At 40.2% G+C, this 18,673-nt stretch overlaps 1 protein-coding gene across 1 annotated transcript; it reads right to left on the bottom strand.

Annotated features, from left to right (window-relative positions):
- Positions 1-13: 13 nt before the first annotated feature.
- On the bottom strand, positions 14-9,026 carry rnf32 (ring finger protein 32). The gene is made up of 8 exons (XM_056365086.1): positions 9,022-9,026; positions 8,586-8,842; positions 8,365-8,507; positions 6,853-7,010; positions 6,475-6,583; positions 2,893-3,060; positions 1,630-1,865; positions 14-945 (listed from the first exon to the last, which is right to left on the bottom strand). The coding sequence occupies exons 1-7, from the start codon at positions 9,024-9,026 to the stop codon at positions 1,635-1,637; spliced, it is 1,071 nt and encodes a 356-aa protein (XP_056221061.1). The 3' UTR covers positions 14-945; positions 1,630-1,634.
- Positions 9,027-18,673: the final 9,647 nt, after the last annotated feature.

Genomic DNA, 18,673 nt, shown 5'->3' with positions numbered 1-18,673 from the left:
GAATTTTTGGGGAAATACACTTGGTCACTTCATAGCTGAAAGTTAGATCATAAGAACAATACCATTCCCTTGTTTTTGCACTAGCTATGGAGCTAAAGCCAGGACCTGATTAGCTTAGCATAATGACCGGGAGCAGGGGGAACAACTATCCTGGCACTGTCAAAATGTAAAATGAATAAACAAACCTATCAGCAGCCCTAAAGCTCACAAAAAATGTAAAAATGCTGTAACTATTATTTGGCAAATGACGCTTGGCCCCAGTAACTCTCCTGAGTCTATACTGGTTTCCTCTTTCTCTCATGGTGGCAAGAGGACTATAGAAAGTCACTGCACCCAGTTGCTGAGTTACAGAAAATAGTTACGCAACTACCAGTAAATGCACACATTTTTCACTTTTAGATTTCTTTTTATGTACATCTTAAATTAAGAGTTGCTTCTTTTTTTTTTTACTTGCAAAGAGCTAGGCTAGGTGTCTTCCCCTGCTTCCCATCTTTATGCTAATATAAGCTAATTGCTTCCCAGCTCCAGCTTCATTTAACATATAGTCAGGAGAGTGGTAAATACCTTCCCATCTGACTCCCTGCAAGAGTGAATTATTATTTCCCCCCCAAATACCAAACTTCCTGTGATCAAGATGTAATCATTTTTGCTTAGTCCAAGTACAGGGTAGTTGGGCTTACAAATCTTACAGGATGAAATCATCCAAAATGTCGTCTTTTTGTACCTGTTTAGATAAGTTTTTTTGTGGTAGACAGACCTGCACAGGGGGACATGAAGGTCTGCTGTCTGCAAACAGAGCTGGTGGAAGAGGTGAGAACACGACAGGAGCACGGTTCGTCTGCGTTGTTGATGGTTGGATCTACTGGATCTGGCTTCTGTTGGAAGGTTCAGGCTGCACAGTGCAGTTAGGCAGATGGGGCAGTCCCAGACACCTCTCTGGATAACCTGTCAGAGTTTGAAACAAACGATATAAGTTCTTCAACTACCTTAAGGATATTAACAACTCTCATTACAGAGGTCTATATAGGAGGATGCATAGGTATCATAATAAGTGCTAATAACTGGTCAAGTAAAGGCCATTTAATTTGAAAGGACTCAAGCAAATCTGTTGGCAACTACCTGACAAGTTTCATCCAACACGAGGTGATAACATGTTTACCAGTGATCCTTACATAAACAAAGCAACACATGCACAGCTTCACCAGTGATTAACCAAAGACATCTTCCTGTATTTAGGGGCCGACACGCCAAAAACGTCATACTATAGTAAGGCATAAAAAAGTCAAAGTATAGTGAGCCATAAAAACTTTTACATTTCTTTTTATGTACAGCTCAAACAAAGAGTTGCTAGTAGTCTGATTTTTTTCTTTTTACTCTGGAGAGAGCCAGGCTAGTCCTTTTCCCCTGCCTCCCATCTTTCTGCTAAGATAAGCTAATTGCCTCCCAGCTCCAGTTTCATTTAACATGTAGTCAGGAGACATCTTACTCTCTGCAAGAAAGTAAGTATTTTCCCCCGAATACCAAACTTCTTTTGATCAAAATGTGATAATTTGGCTTATTTCAAATACAGGGTACTTGGACCTACAAATCTTACAAGATGAAATCACCCAAAATGTTGTCTTTTTGTACCTGTTTTAGATAAGTTTTTTGTGGTAGACAGATCTGCACAGGGGACAGGAAGGTCGGCTGTCTGCAGTAAAGGCCTCGAAGGCCTCTAAACAGAGCTGGTGGAAGAGGTGAGAACACGACAGGAGCACAGTTCGTCTGCGTTGCTGATGGTTGGATTCATTGGATTCTGTTGGAAGGTTCAGGCTGCACAGTGCAGTCAGGCAGATGGGGCAGTCCCAGACACCTCTCTGGATAACCTGTCAGAGTTTGAAACAAACAATAAAAGTTCTTCAACTACCTTAAGGATATTAACAACTCCCATTACAGAGGTCTATATAGGAGGATACTAAGGTATCATAATAAGGAATAAGTGCTAATAACTGATCATGGATATTTACAACTCCTGTGACAGAGTTCTATATAGGAATATGCACAGGTATCATAATAAGGAATAATAAGGAATTTCTTGCATAAATATAACTAGCAGGTAACAACAGTGACTTTTTTCCTCCCACTGTTCTAGTAAAGGCCTTTAAATTTGAAAGGACTCTGAAGCAAATCTGTTGGCAACTACCTGACAAGTTTGATCCAACACAAAGTGATAACATGTTTACCAGTGATCCTTACAAAAACAAAGCAACACATGCACAGCTTCACCAGTGATTAACCAAAGACATCTTCCTGTATTTAGGGGCCAACATGCCCTGTTGTTAAATGTTTCATATCGAGCTCCACTCTGCTTTATAGAGTTTGCACCCGTGAAAAAGGTGCAAGGTATGTGTTGAAAGCACATTCACTGTTTGATACTCCATGTCAAGGCTGAGCCACTCCTGCCTTGTGCTCAACCTTTTCACACCAGATAAAGAAAAAAAAAAAAAAAAAGACATCTTCTTTGCACACACCCCACCCCCTCAATGGAAAATGGTACTGGCTGCTATGAAAGCCAACAATGGAGCCTTATGGAACAGCAAATCTTAATGTCTTTTCAGTTCCTCCACAGCAGTCCAGGCGATGAAAAGCCTGCCGTGCATTATCAGACTGGCTCGTGTTTTTTGTAAACACAGAGGATTATTCGCCTTCCCACTGCCATTCATTTGGTAAAGTGAATGATCACCTCAGGAGAGATGTGTACTTTCTATATAGCAGCTGTGATGCAGGCGTTAACATGTCAAGGAAAGGCAAGGCTGGGTGAAGAAGAATCAGACTAGGATTAGATATTTTCACAGGGCCATGTTCAATGATACAAATGGCTTCTGATTCAGCAGAGTGTGCCTTGTTCCTGACCTGGCTATGTATTCGGTCCCAGTCGTTCTCCTGTGGTTCAGAGACACTCTTTCTCTCCAGCTGCTGGAACACTCGTCTGCTTGATGACAGGGAGCGGTCGATATCACTCAGAAAAGCCTCCGTGTCAGTGTGACAGTATCGGACAAAGCTGTCATTCAACTCCTGCAACTAATTAGAAAAACCATTTTATTGGCACAAAGGAGGCATGTTTCATTCAGATACACAATAGAGTTGTGTTTTCGGCGAAGGCTAATTGTGTGTGTATTGTAATGGCTGAGGCACGCTGACAGGGTGCAGTTGTTAAACAGCCAGATCAATACAGTCACGTCTCCCACTAACATAGAGAATTAATGGAAACCAGTAAAAAAAAGGAAGACAGTGCTGGGAAACATGGAAGCACACATATCTCTGACACTTTTTCTTTTTCACACTCACATAAACATGTCCTCTCTTCTGTCTTGTACACAGTGTTTTAGTTGAAAACTAATGAATTAGCTACTAATCACTCCAAATAAAGTGTTATGGAGTTACCAATTTCTCTCCTATGAAATAACTTCTAATTAGTGTCTATATAATTTTACTGCCATTTCTCTGGCCCAATGTAGCCAGCAGCCAGGCTCCTACACATTAGCATTCTAGCCACCTCTTGGGTATTTACATTACAGGGATATTCAAAATTTACTACTTTTAAAGCAATAATTGTCGGTGTGAAAAAGCACTTAGATAATTAACAGTTAACAGAATAAATAAAATTTGAGAAATCCAAATGCTATAAACATTTTAAGGACTTTATTTCTGGTGTATAGTAAAATTTTATTATTTTAATTTACATTTTTTATCTCCGTCCTCCAACATACCCAGTCAACTGTTCCATTCTCACATTGACCATTTTTAAAGACTCCTTTGAGTGTCTGTCATCTCATAATTCATCTGTCTTCTCCCATTTACAACAGCTGTTGCTAAGCAACAATTAATGTCTGCATATGCATATTACTGTTTATATCAAAAACATATTCGATAGTCAATGAAGGGGCTATTTATATACTGTAAGTTTCAAAGGCACTATGCAATTGACCAATCAACATAAATTTCTACATTTAAAGTAAGCAACAACAACAACAATCAAATTATAACAACTAAACCATCTCCATGACAAATGAGCAAACTGTAGCCACTGATGAAGGCCATTAGATGCAGCTGAAAGTTCCACAAAAACAAATCAAGTAAGCGGGCTTTGTGATAAAAATGATTTTGTTAAGCATTTTCATTAGTTGAATAAGTGAATGTTACAGAAAACTGTACATAAATGTAGGGCTGCAACGGATTGATTAAACCACTGATTATTTTCTGGATTAATAATTTTGTCTATAAAATGTCAAAACAGTGAAAAACTGTTTTGTCATTTTTGCTTGACAAATAACTTCAACAATGAAATGATTATTGATTATTATAATTGCAGCTCTTCATCAATGTGATACAATGAACTACATCTGAGAAAGGTAATGTAACAAATTACTTAAAGGTTCCTCTGCACCTGCTTGCAAAAATGTACTTGTTTTCTGTTTTTGACACACTAACACACACATGCACGCACACACACAAACATGTGCACACATGTGCGTGCGCGCGCACGCACTCACACACACACACACACACACACACACACACACACACACACACACACACACACACACACACACACACACACACACACACACACACACACACACACACACACCATCCCTTAGCCTGCCACAGTGACATGAGAATTGCTTTACAGCTAGGCTTTTATCACTAATTAAACAACTGTTAACCATTCGGATGGAGGCTTTTATGAGCCTGGCTGACTTTTCGACAGTCAAGGCAAACAGTACAGCCTCTGGTGAACTTTGCCTTGCTCCACAGTAGATGGGGACAGGAGAGGACACAGAAGGGGAAGAGGAGGAGGAGTGCAGAGGCGTTATCTCACAGCAATCCATCTAGATGTCGGTAGTGTCTCCCTTAATGTGTTGACTCAGGGTCGGACCTCCGAAGCAAGTAAAAATTGAAAGCTGGGCATCGGTATCAGCTGATAAGAGTTCTGAAACTGGCCTGATACATAGAAGTTTTTTTTCCACAGGGAACACCTGGGGCTACATGGTACAAAGATGCTTTATTGCCTCTTGCTATCACAAGGAAAGCTGAGAGAATAGGTTTCTCCGTCTCACACAGGTTCCAGCCCAGCACTAACACGCCTGTTTGCATTACAGTCAGCTAAGCAAATAAGTCTTTCCCTAGAAAATCAAGTCAATCAGACCTTTCAGCGCTGTGTTGCTCAGCTCGCAGCTCTTGAAGATCATCCTCAGTGTGACAAAAGATATGAGACAATCTCATGACCACCCACGACCACTGAATCACACAACTTGAATGTAAAGTGGCTGACAGCGTCTGTGACTCCATCCTGAGCATGTGGACCTGGACATGGCCTAATGTGTTAGAACAGACTTAATTGGCTCAGTAAATGCTATGTCTTTGTTTATGTGACATGTTAAGGCATGGTTTATAGGCAAGATGATGGAGACTGACAGGGGGATGGGTAGGACACTCCGACCCTTGCAACACATTATATGTGTGGCCCGCATGCATTTGCCACTTTTGCTTAATCAGCCTCTTTGAAGCACAGGAGCACTCTGCATGATTACAACACTCCACACACAAATAAATACGCCTGCTCTTGAGGACACTGGACATACATGTGTTGGAGCTATGATTATTTCAAAGTAGGATCATTGGATGAATTTGTAAAAAGCATCCTTGAAAAACTGATATCTGATTAAGAGAAATGATCAGTGTCATCTTTGGTCATCCAAGACCTCAGCTGGGGGAGGTTCACTAGGTGGCAATGTTCCCTTTTCCTGGGAGCCACCATGAAGGCAACACAAGCCTCAGAGTCAAACGACCCCATCCACTGGCTGTTCTCGAGACCATCGGTCAGCCACTTTTAAATATTCCCTCTATTGAGTCCAGTGGTTGCATGATTTATAGCTTTGAAATGGGACAAGAGAACAAAGCCTGAAATGACAACCTGCATCAGGTATCCAAACACCCTGGCCAACTTCACCCCTTCACCCTTTCCCATCTAACCCAGTAACAGCGCTACACACACACTGATCGATGAAGGAATACCAGACCCAAACATGCACAGGAGACATCGAGCTTTTGTGTTGACCCTCGAATTCCCAGACTGTTTGACCAAAACACAAAACTCTCTCCACATTAGTGAACAAACAGTGTATGATTCACAAAGCATCAAAGGAGCTCGAGAGGGTGAGAGCAGGTGAAGGTGTGTGTTTGTGTGTGTGTGGAGGTTAGCAGTGGGGTCAGTGAGTCCCTGAGACCCATGTCTCAACTTTCAAGATGTGATGTTCGTCACAGCCTTTACTCAACCAACTAAATGGTCAAAGAATGTCAGGATGAAAAGTAAGAAGAAAATGAGATGTGAGGAGACAGGCACAAGGCAATGTGTGTTCAGTGTTGCAAAAGAAGCTTGATTAATCTATAAGATCCTGATGCGATCACTTCAGAGCTGAAGTACAAACTCACCTTGGCTTCGAAGAATTTGCGTTTCAGCCGTTTGTCTTTTGGGCAGATTGTTTTCCTCATATGTCTGTACCACTTTCGAGCAACATAGCCTCGCCAGTATGCTTGAATTCTATACGCACAAAATACAGAAATACAGTCACAACAAACAAAGAACCAACAATTAGATAATCTTGCAGCCAACCTCAAAAAAAGACCTTGTAATTGAGAATGATTTTCCTTCAGCACTTGTTGAAGATGCTGCAGTTCTATGGAAATTACTTGATGAAACAGCGTGATGTACAATTTGTAGTTTGAGTTACTGTGAATGGTACTTTTATTCAAACATACTAAAACTCATTTTTAATGTTATATTTTGTATCTCTGGTTTAGTGCATTTACTTGGTAGCACATTGGTGTCTGAAGAGGCAAGCTGCATCGTGTATCACCCGTGTTTCATACTGCTCCCTCCTGCACATAGGGCAGCATTTTCTCCCAGAAAACCTCTCAAAGGCCCGCAGACATGCTCTGTGGAAAACGTGCGAGCAACACAGCAACACCTGAAAAGGGACACGGATATAAGTTAATAATTTTATACAAATATGCTAAATAGAATCACTTCCGCTGTAAATCAAGAAGCAGCATCTAAACTACTCATGAGAGTTTAAATTTCATAGGTTGAGGATGTGTATTGGTTTTCAGGTTTTCTTTAAGCACTTGAGAGACGGTCCCATACAGTGTACTATATACGGTCTGTGCTCATGTGGTGTGTGTATGTGAGCTTTAAGCCATGCTAAATCTGTGTGTATTCAAGCACATATGTGAATGTGTGTATCTGCCTTTAAGTGTTATTTGCCAAGGGGATAGAGGGAGTCAGCATGACCCCCAGTGGGCTGACTGGGACCTGGACTATAGTCTCCTTCTACCTGTGAGAGGGGCTCTTTTATCGTCTGAAAGGAGACAGCCACAGCTATAGGGCTTTGCACACAAACCAGTTTACTCAGATCTCTAGAGGGCAGAGGGGAGGCATATTGATTTCCTATTGTTTTTGGCCTGACCAACACACTCCATCACCAGTGAAAGGCCCCCCTGCAGTGTACTATTTCCAAGAGCTCCACAAGCCATTAGACCAGAGAGAAATTTCATTTCTCACAACATTTTAAGGGTACAAGGTGCAGTTTAAGGTCAGACATACAATAAAGAAATGCGATAAAAAATTTAATAGAAAGCAGAGAAACTTTATATTTAAATCCTACTACAGACAATTTGCTGTTAGTATTAAATAAGCTGGATAGAGTAACAAAGATTCCAGTTAACACAACTGGTTCAGAGCAACTGCTGTTGTAAGCATTTTTCATTGTCATATTAATGCTTGAATGCAACACAAGTCTGTAGCACAGTGGCATTGTTACAATATCAAGTCTTCCAGGAAAATGCCAAATCAACAAAGATTCCCTCTTGTCACTTTCCCTTGTTAGCAGGCTCTAATTAACTTTTTTTTTCCCTGAGTCAAACTAATATTTACACGTGCATCTATGGCAACTGTGCTTTGTGAGGCCGCCTATTCTAGTCCTACATTCTTGAGGAGATTGGCATCTTAAAAGGGGATCGGAAAGGTGTAAAAGACTGAATGACCCTCACAGTTACACACTGATTGCTACATCATCACGTCACACTTGAGTTCCAAGGCAGTATGGGTAAATTTGTACAGTTGTCTACACAGATTAGAACATACAGGAACTGCAGGCGGGGGGCTTTGTGTGTATGTTTGTGTGCTCATGTGTGTATGCGGAAACACAGGTTTCCCTGAGGACAGACACAGAACATTGAAAACAAGTAAAAAAAAAAAAAAAAAAAGAAGAAAGAAAGAGATCTCACAGAGAATTAACAGTAGCTACTGTGTTGGGGGAATACCTGAGGTTGAAGGCGAAACTCCTCCCTGCATATTGCACAGGGCTGAGCTGAATCCCCCTGTTGAATAGACCTCGCCTTGACCTGCGTCCATTCAGCCTCTGTCAGTCTCTCTGCTGGCGAAGCCACCAAACCCATCTTTTGAGCTAAAACATAAATAAATATGGTGGCAAGACTTTCATGACTGAAAGATTTTAACTGCAAGACATTTCCAAAGGTTTTACCTAATGTTAATGGTGGTGGAGCAGGATCAAGGACATATTCTGTCTTGTCTCGCCCATCATGTCTTTGCAAACCCTTCTCCTCCACTCCTCTTGCTTGAAGATTTTTGGGTGCTTTTCTTTTGCAGCTCAGCAAAGGGTCAGAAAATGAGAAATTTGGATGCAACAGGCTCCGTGTGATGTGGTCTTGAAAGGCAACGGATGTAATCACCAACTTGTTGTTTGCTTTAGACTTCAAGTTCTGTAAAAGATGTGAATCACTGCAGTTATATAAAATGATGCATGAGGCTTTGCTCAATTTATAACTTGGGCAAAGTACCAAAATGTAGAAATCGTATTTTTCTCAGACCAAGGTGGGTAAAAAGCAAGAAATACAACCTCATATATTCTGAAACATACTGTCTAGACCAAATAATTTCAAAATGCAGGAATAAATTACTGCATGGCCGAATGGAAATGCTAATATTGGTTTAGATAATTTACTAATGCAGGCATAAGTGTTTTACAGAAATTACTTTTTAAATCCGACAGAACTCGTCTATAATCTTCCTCTAGTTTCCCTACAAACAGGGAATGCTACCTTAATTTTACAGATAGATAAAACAATATTTTTGGTTACTGGGTTTTCTGTAAACGGTACCGCGTGGAGGTGAGTTCACGCAGGTGTTCGCTATCTCATTAAGCTAGCAGGTGAAGAGCAGACAACGGGGAAATTCAACTTCATTTTACGACACAAACTGGGCAGAGCGTAAAGACTAAAAGAAGATAGAGATAAGAAGAAACCCTTGTGATATATCTGCCACAGTTTTTTATATTAGCACATTTTCATCAATGAACAAGATAACAAAGTGGAGTGCAGAGGAGCTAAAATCCAAACCTTCCGCATTGCCATCCTATCGACAGTGTTTGAGTGGTTACCAGGTAACCACCCCCCTACCCCCCCTCCTCTGTGTCATCACCGCGGAGCCTCCACGCTGCCTCTGATTGGCTGAGCTGAGACCTCGGGTTTAGCTGATTGGTTATTGTTTCCAAACTAAAATCACCATGAATTGTTGATTAACTCTGTGATGCGTTTGATTTCTTACAATGCTGCATGGTGGATCTCTCAAGTGCCTATTAAAGCCTCTCTGTTTAAAATTTGGCATTTATTAAATTATTGAAAATTATACAATATTATACATTTTTATTTGGTATTTTTTTAATGGTGGTGGAATTAAATACGTACATTTAATCATGTATAGCACTTTCTTTTTAAATTGAGATTTAAACTGGGATCTAGTTACAGCTTTGTTAAGCCACAGAGAAAACAAATGAATGATATCTCATGAAGTATATTAGAATCCACAAGTAAGCAAGGAATAAGAGCATCAACACTACACTCCCTCTCTTAACCCACTCTCCATCTTTTCTATAGATAGATAGATAGATAGATAGATAGATAGATAGATACTTTATTTATTCCCTAGGGGAAATTCATGAACACAAGATACTTAGGTGCAATTTTGAATATTTACTTGGGTACTTCCATATTATGTTATTTTACAATGTTACATCACTAGATTTCAATTCAGATTTAAATATCTCTTGTAGTTTTTACACTATTTCATTTACCTGACAGTGACTGGGGTCTTTCATTAGTAATAATAATTAAAAAAAATGTTACATATAATAATATAAAAATGATATGTCCATTCTGCTGCATAATGAGTACTTTTAATGTGATTTTTAAGTACATTTTCCTTATGGCTTTACATTTACAAAGTTTTCTATATCCTTCTATCACCATGTAAAGATAATAGAGATAATAGAGATATGAAGATACTACGTACAGTGTCTCAGTCTCACTAATGATTATTTTATTGTCAGGAAGGTGTCAGTGAACAGTTGGAACCTGACCAAAGGAGGTTAGTCTATGTGTCTAGGTGACTCACCGAGCTGTCGTCACAGTAGGCATTGAACAAAGCTAAGCTGCTCATACCTGTGCTGTGAGCTAAGGGATCCCTCACAGGTCACCTTTACATGGAAAACCATACACACAAACACACAGTCCAAACCGTCTCTTTTTGTGAGCCTGATGAAAACTTTGCTTTATTTCACACACACAGTGCAGGGGTGTGTGACTTTTAAAATGCTTTGCAGTCTTGATTGACTTTGATGTGCTCAGTCAGAATCAGTGAAAACAGATGGCCGAGGAGAGGGCTAACGGTGAGGCCTGTCAATCCAGGGAGTCCTCTAAGAAAACAAAGTGAAGACCTGGCTCTGGGAGAGGAGGAAACCCCTGAGCTTCTCAAGAGGCTGCTGCATTCTTGAGATTAGGGCAAGAAAAACGCAGACCACTGCTGTTAATGCCCCAGACAAAGGCGTGGAACAATTTATTAGTTAAGAATTCAAGCTCAGAGCTCAATCAAAGGCCTGTCGTCCACAATGCCAGACTTGGGGCTTTGGTTTGTTGTTTTAAGTAAATAATCATGCTTAAAAGATATGGCAAAGATGGGGCTCAAGTCCCCCATAAAGCCTGCATTCTTCCAACTGTCATCAGAATGGATTTCAGTGTGCGCTTTTATTTTCAACAGGGACACTGTTTGTCTTTTTCTTTATGAATACCATTTTAAAGAGCTTTTTATTTAACTTTCTTCCCCCTGGACCTCTTTACCTGATCTGTGGTATTTTTGAAAAGACAACTCACCTTGACGTGCAAAGAGCTGATGACTTAAGCAACAGGTAAGAAAAAAGAGAAAAAAAACTTTGCTGAGGAACTGCATTGCAAATTTGCACCAACAATAGGTTGAAAAGGAAAATTCTTCAGTACTCATACACATGCTGTGGTAATACTGAGACAGAGCTACCAGGACTTTACCTGTGGAAAGTATCATGTGAAACAAACGTGACACTAATCAATACTTGTGTAAATAAAGCATCTAGATGTAAGTAAATGTGCAACACTTTCATGATACTGAGTCAGTTCATACTCATAAAACAGGTCTGTGTCCATACATCATACACAGTGATATATTGCTTTGTTGTCAAATGAGTAATTGCCGTGTGATATAGATGAGAGAGGGCAGCCCATAATGGTTAATTAACAATTATGTCAGCCAGTGAGATGACCAGGAGACCAATCACTTTGATAGGAGACAGTGGAGGGGGACAGAAATCAAATTATTTTATGACCTGACCCATAATGCTTCCCTAACATGACTTTAATCACTCCATGGTGGATAGGAGTCCCCCATGGCTATCTGGGAGTGAAACAGTCAGGAGTGGAGGACAGCAAGTCTTTACTATTTGCTGTTATCTCCTGCGTCATTGCTGAGTAAGTAAGCTATAAAAGAACACAGCCATCATTACAGCCGTTTGGTTGCTTTTCAGAGAGATGGAGATCCTAATGATTAGACATGTCCTTTGTAAATGAAATACAGATCACCCCAGGCTTTTGGTTTTACTTCATTTACTAAGTGCTACATTACCTCATACTTTGGACCTAACAATGGATTTCCTATAAATCTCTGGGTATTTGAAATGATGAAGGGGCTCACATATCACGAAATGTGCCAGTGCTTATTAGCACTTGAGAAGTTATTGATCGGGCATTTTGATTAATGTCCACTGGGGGCTACGGTGGCATTCAGAGGCCCGTGGTGGCCCTACTGTGCAACTGGCTGGGACTTCTCCCTCTCAATTACCTCCAGTTTGTGCTGACTGCCAGCCTGAGTTCTGGCGAGACGACAGCCACTGCAGTGTCCCGATGCCAGGAATAAAACAAACTCACCGTCTATTTCCCAATTCCTCTCCATATTTCAGATATATTGAAAACAAGTGGATGGCTATGAAGGGTTTACTGTGGTGCATGGGTCAGCACCCACATGAAGGAAAACTGTTTTGTAATTAGCAGTTTACAACAATAATGTCGGCAGTTTTACCATAAAAATAAAAATCATAATAATTTTTTAAACTATGACAAAAGCAAGCTCCCCATTTCCTGCCAGCAACCCTCCATTTTAATGGCTGGAAAGACAAACCATCACTGACAAATTTTATCACCTGTACCTAGCTAGCTAATAATGCTAAAGTTAGCTCCATGACTTGGTTGAAAACATGTCTTCAGTTGATGTGTTACTACATTATTTCCAGCTGGCTCATTTTAAAATGGGGGCCCTGCAAAATATGTCTCTGACACACACTTGCTATATACCTGATATCATGCTAAAATACTGCTAATGTCCAAGGAAAAAAGCCACTGTAAGTAAGAAACAGCTTTGGTCTTGTATTACAGTGTAGTGCTAGTTAATCTTAGTATGAGGAAAAATGTGATTTCAAACTCGTGTTTCATTCTAACATAAACCTGTTTGGCTCTAAGCTTAAATACTTTGACAAGCAAGAAATTAATCCTTTATTGTTCATAATGTGGCAAAGCTATCTGGGAGAATGAGTTTGGCTGCGGTTTCTGGAACGTAAACTTCCCTAAATCCAAAGGAGCATGACAGAGAAACTAGTGTTAGGCCTATTCATAGACTCTGATATAGTAGCATCCAGGACCAGCTTTCACACAGTGGGTAAGTACTGTACTACAGAGTGGATACCTGCTATTAGGAAAAAGGCTTTTTCTATGTAACCTGAAACCCCATTAAAATGTAGATAGCAAATGATAAACTCACTTAGGTTACAGTAACATAGTTAGCCACGGGAAGTAATTAATACAAACTACCCAAAAATAATCTTTAAGGCTTTATTTTGGATTTTTCTTGTGAAATATCAAGTCCCTCAGGTCTCTAAAAATTATTCAAATGTAAGAATCAAAAAAGGAAACAATCATTCTTTGAGTGAACTGCTCACATGTTCACAACTAGTATATATACAACCTGTTATAAGGGTCCACAAGTAGACATGGGTATATAATAAGGGATCACAGGAAAAAAAAAGGTTAGGAATGACTACAATGATCCATCACAAAACAAGAGAATTTCAGTTTAGGCTACTTTTGGCTGAGCTGAACATGCAGTGATGAGCTCAATGTAATGTCACTGCAGTGGGAACCAATAATTTCTGGCATGGTTGTGCGGCCATCTTTCTCCGTAATGGACAATAATTGAGCAGAATCCATCACTATAGCTGGAAATAGACCTCCATAATGGCCATAAATTGTGCCCTGTGAAGGCATGAGCACTGAAAATCCTGCCGCCCCCGCTGTGTCTGAGAGGCATGGCAACTTCTACACATTCCCTTTCATCCTTACATTTTGACTCCATGCTGATTACATACAATGCACATCCAGTCGAGTCAAATCATACCTTTTAGTACAGAGTGCAATCAATTGACCTTTATAGGGTGTTAAAGGCACAATGTATGGCGGTATTTCTGATAAATAAAAGATGCTTGAAAACTCCATCATTGCTGCAGTATTTAAACACCTTTTTTATTATTTTTCTAAGATCAACACATTAAAAAGTTTCATCCTTGGACTGGAAACACAGAGTAGTGTTTGTCAAAGCTGTATATATTTACAGACATATTCCATCAACTTTCTCAAAGAGGAGCTACTGTAAACACAATTAACTTATTTCATTTTTTAAAAGGAGCACCTGAATTAAATAAGAAGGCCTGTCGGAGACTTCCTTCCAAACTCCGCCATAAATCAGCAGCAGCAGCTATTTCATCTGATTGAACGAGTGCACAGCCTCAAGTTTGCCTGTGCTGTGGGGAATGTGTTTGTGGTGAGTCTCATAAATGCCAAGTTCTTTGGGCAATAAGAATAAATATCACAACCACTCTCTAGAATTACCACATAATTGGGGACTTTCCGCGTCTGCACAGGACTCTGCTGTCTCCTCCTCCCACCTTACATGTAGTACAACGGATGAGTCCATATTTAGGTTACAAGGGGTGGGAAGAGCCATATTTAGCATGTCAACAAACACAATTTAAGACAAGCAACTTTGAAGGGTCCATATTGTTTGTATTTACATTTTATATTTTTTAGTTTTCACATACTGAAGATTATTTTTCAGGATCATGTTAGTGTATGCCTAAAATCTGTCTCAAACGATATAGTCTCTATAGTCTCTCTATAACTCTACAGTAACTGGATTGTCATGATGCACACTAAATCTAAGTATGATGGACCCCTTAATTGTGCTCACATCTGGAAAAATTAAAACTTGTGGGAAACAGTGTAAAAACTCTGAGGGAATATCTCAGAATAAATAAATAAAGAATCAAATCTTTGCAAACAAATGTTGCTTTCATATATACAGTACACGAGAGACATACTGTAATATGAAGCAACATGTTTTTTGTCTCACATGAAAATAGATTAACACTAAGTGCATGATAGATAAGAGGATAAAATCTTCTGTCACAGTATTTGTCCTTTTATATTGCAACAGTGATATATTTTATTATCACTGTTATTTAAAAATGGCGACGCTCCAGCCCCCCCGCGACCCTACTAGAGGATAAGCGGTAGAAAATGGATGGATGTTATTTAAAAAACTACTTATGGCTAAAATAGCCTGACAGGAATGTCAGTTTTTTGCTAATCCAACAATTTAAACACCTTAAACAAGACAAACAAAAATGTTTTGCCATGATAAATAAATAAATGCCATAAGCACATTGATTTCAGACATTGCTCACAACGGTATAATACGTACATCCAGATATGTTAAATGGATAAATGCCACACTATTAGTCTCATTGTATATATCATCGTAACTCCAACCCCTGATAAACACAGTACTCAAGTTCTCACACATATGTGCATTTACATTCATATCCATACTTTCTGTATATCCTCACATGTTCTTACATGTACACATGCATGCATTTATTCATACATCTAAACATACAGTACGCAACATGGTATATATTTAGGACATTCAAAATGGGATCAAACTCCTGCTTAAGTGGGACCTCTTAGCATATAGTACATACTGTACAGTGTTTGTATATAGTATGAAGTTGGGATAGGCGGTGTGTTGGTGTGAATAGTGTAATTCAAGACCAAAATCTGAAAAGGGTTGCAATGCATATGCTTGAACTTTTAACCATTTATCCACTGAACATCTTGAATGATACTGTTTATCGTTAACTCAAACAGAAAGATGTGTTGTTTGTCATTCCCTGTCTTTATATCTCAGTATGTAGCTCTCCTCTTTCCATTGGCTAATAAAGACATAAAAGAGGGAAAAATGCACTCGTATATAATTGACAACATTGCTTAATACATATACGGTGCATTGCTGCTGTACTATACACCATCCCCAACTTCATTCGGTATTAAACTGTCAAACATTTGCTCTAGTAAAACAACCCCAAACAGTATGACCGTCAAAAGCAAAGCCAATGATTTAAAAAAAACATCAAGTCTCTGCCGTCTAGATGACACATGTTGCTTCACCATTCAGAGGGGCAAGTCATTCACCATCGCTCACATACTTCAAAGCGTGTTGAGATACTGCCAAACAAGCGCAGTCTCTTGGTTTCTTGTTGTAATTTTAGTGCGTGATGAAAGGCAAAGTAGCAACACTTATTTACATGTTACTCAATGTGCCAGAGGTGCAGCCGCAGATGTTTTTGTTTCCATTATCCGTCTCATCAAATCCATTCCTCCGATCATCTGATGAATGTTTATTTATGAATCTCAGCTCTAACGGCATAGTTTGAAAAAGAGGATCAAATAACACTATACTAATGACATAAACCCCCACACCTAAAATAACCAACCATCTATTTACTTATTATCAAGATTTCTTTCCCGTAATGAGAAGTAAACACTGCTGTTACCGTAAATATGAGGGTTTTCCCTGTGGCACAGAATGAATTTGTAATTTGTAAACCTGAAGTTGTTGATGTGATGTTTGACTGTCACCACTTAATTGCATTTCCCATGGTGCATTCAGCTCAGTACAGAAGACTTTGAGAGACAGCACGCAAACTGGCGGGGGATGGGAAAATTGGATATAGGAAAAAACTAAGATAGGACACAGTGGAACAAATGTAGACAAGGGAAACAATAACAAAATCTTAGCGATGTATCTGGAAAGTGTCATTCTGCATCCATAATGTATATTCATAAAGTGTTCTTCCGATATAAAGTCTTCTCTCGGTGACACAATCAGTTATTCCACATCAATGTCAGAGAAATACTGCCTTCAATTTACATAAGCTCCTCCAGGCGGGACTGATTCAGAAAATTTCCCCTGACCCGTGCTCATCATGTTAAGTGCAATGCCAGGTAACATTTCTGCATGAGCTGCATCGATTCACTCACATGTGAGGGGACACAACCGGGGGATCCAGTGGGAGAAGTGACAGGCTACTGGCTGTTTGCCTGCTCAGTCTCTACTGCCAAAGTAAACAGGTGAGCTTCTCATCTTTTCACACCTCTGCCTGCTCCTGGCAGAATCAAATGGAACAGAATCAAGAAGACGCACATCAGACAGTATGGACAATAGCTTGGCCTACTTACAGGTAGCAAAGGTGTTTTGATTGCCTATATTACCTTATCATAATGATATGTGATTTTGCTTGGTATAAAGGAAAATAACCCCTAAGACTGGGTGAAGGTACATTTGAGAATCTATCTTGCTGGAAGAGAGCCGTCATGGAAGATCAAGGTTAGAGTTAGAAATGCGCAGCGCTGCCTTGTTTACATTCCTACATGATGTCCCACTCAACATATCTCATCTGACACCACAAATCAATTTCAGGAGATGAAGTGGGAAGGAGCTCAAGAAATTCAAACATTTCTCTGATGTATATTCCAATTCGCTTGACCTTTTGATAGGGTCAATAGCGCTGCGTCAGTCACGACGATACGGTTCGGTGTTTATTTTCCCCCCAACATTTGTCACATACCTGTGCTGAAAAACAGGCCGCCGCAGCTGCCTGCTGGGAACCCAAGATGTCATACAAGCAGCACAATACCTGGCCATCAGAAACTGACAACCTTTGAACTGTCACTCCTCCAAACGACTGAGGCTAAACAAGACGTGTCAGGCTAAACAAGCTGGCGTGTAAGCAGACATTTCAGGTCATGCAACATGGGAACCACAGGCAAATTCTTTATTAAGAAGCTCTCTGACCATACACAGATTTACACACACTCATCTACTGTACATGCACACACACATGCTCACACACACAAACACACACACACACTCCACAGTGTACACTCACACTTTACCCATGCAGCAGTGACTTCAAAAGGAACAAGGAGATAAAACAAAATGAATTGCAGACACATCAAGCCTCCCATGCCCTTTAAAGCTTAATTATACCTGTTGGGGTGATGAGAGACACATCACAGAACCTAGTGATTAATAAACAAACGGCGCATCCCATAAAGCGTCTGACAAGTCCCTGCTCATCGCCCCTCACACTCACAGTCTGGGCTCAGGTGGAGTGCACATATCAAAGTGTATCAAACAGGAATGAAGTTAGTCCAACCTTGGCCAAAGCTTAACCCCCCCCACCCCCGTCCTCCCTGTCCTTGTCTCCTGGTCGTCTTCTTCCTCCACCTGTCCGTCTGAAGGCCGATGAGAGCATCATCCAGACACGTGCTTTAGAGCGCCAGTCTCAGTCTGAGCTTTCATCTTTCAATGCCAGGCCCAGATCACTCGACTGGGGCTTTGTACCCGCCGACGGGGTAAGTGTCGCGTTTGCTGGGGTTTTGTAAACAGACACACCTTTTGTGAAAGATGATGTGAATGAGATGAAGTTACTAACTACTGGAGCTGTGCGGCTGTTGCTGAAGGAAGGGGTTGACCCGAGGCTGAGGGCATATTATATTGCCCCGTCTTGAGAGGGGTATGTGTCGAGTGAGATTCTAAGTTCCAGCAAGCACAGTGAGCGCTTACAAGAAGCAGGTAACACCAGCGATAAGACTTCCACCAGTGAAGGGTAGAGCTATAGAGGTGTGGGTTGATATAGCATATTTAGTCACATTATTATCAGAAGGCAAATCTGAGTGCTAATTAGCTCTATGATTTACTCAGAGTTATCATCTGGGCCCTCTGGCTTCATTACAGTTGTGGAAAATGTCATTCTAAATGCCATTATGGGATATTTCATTCAAGCTAAATTAAAAGCAC

The sequence above is a fragment of the Seriola aureovittata genome, chromosome 20 (assembly GCF_021018895.1).
Source record: "Seriola aureovittata isolate HTS-2021-v1 ecotype China chromosome 20, ASM2101889v1, whole genome shotgun sequence".
Taxonomy (NCBI): Eukaryota; Metazoa; Chordata; class Actinopteri; order Carangiformes; family Carangidae; genus Seriola; species Seriola aureovittata.
This window is presented reverse-complemented; position numbering and strand designations above follow the sequence as displayed.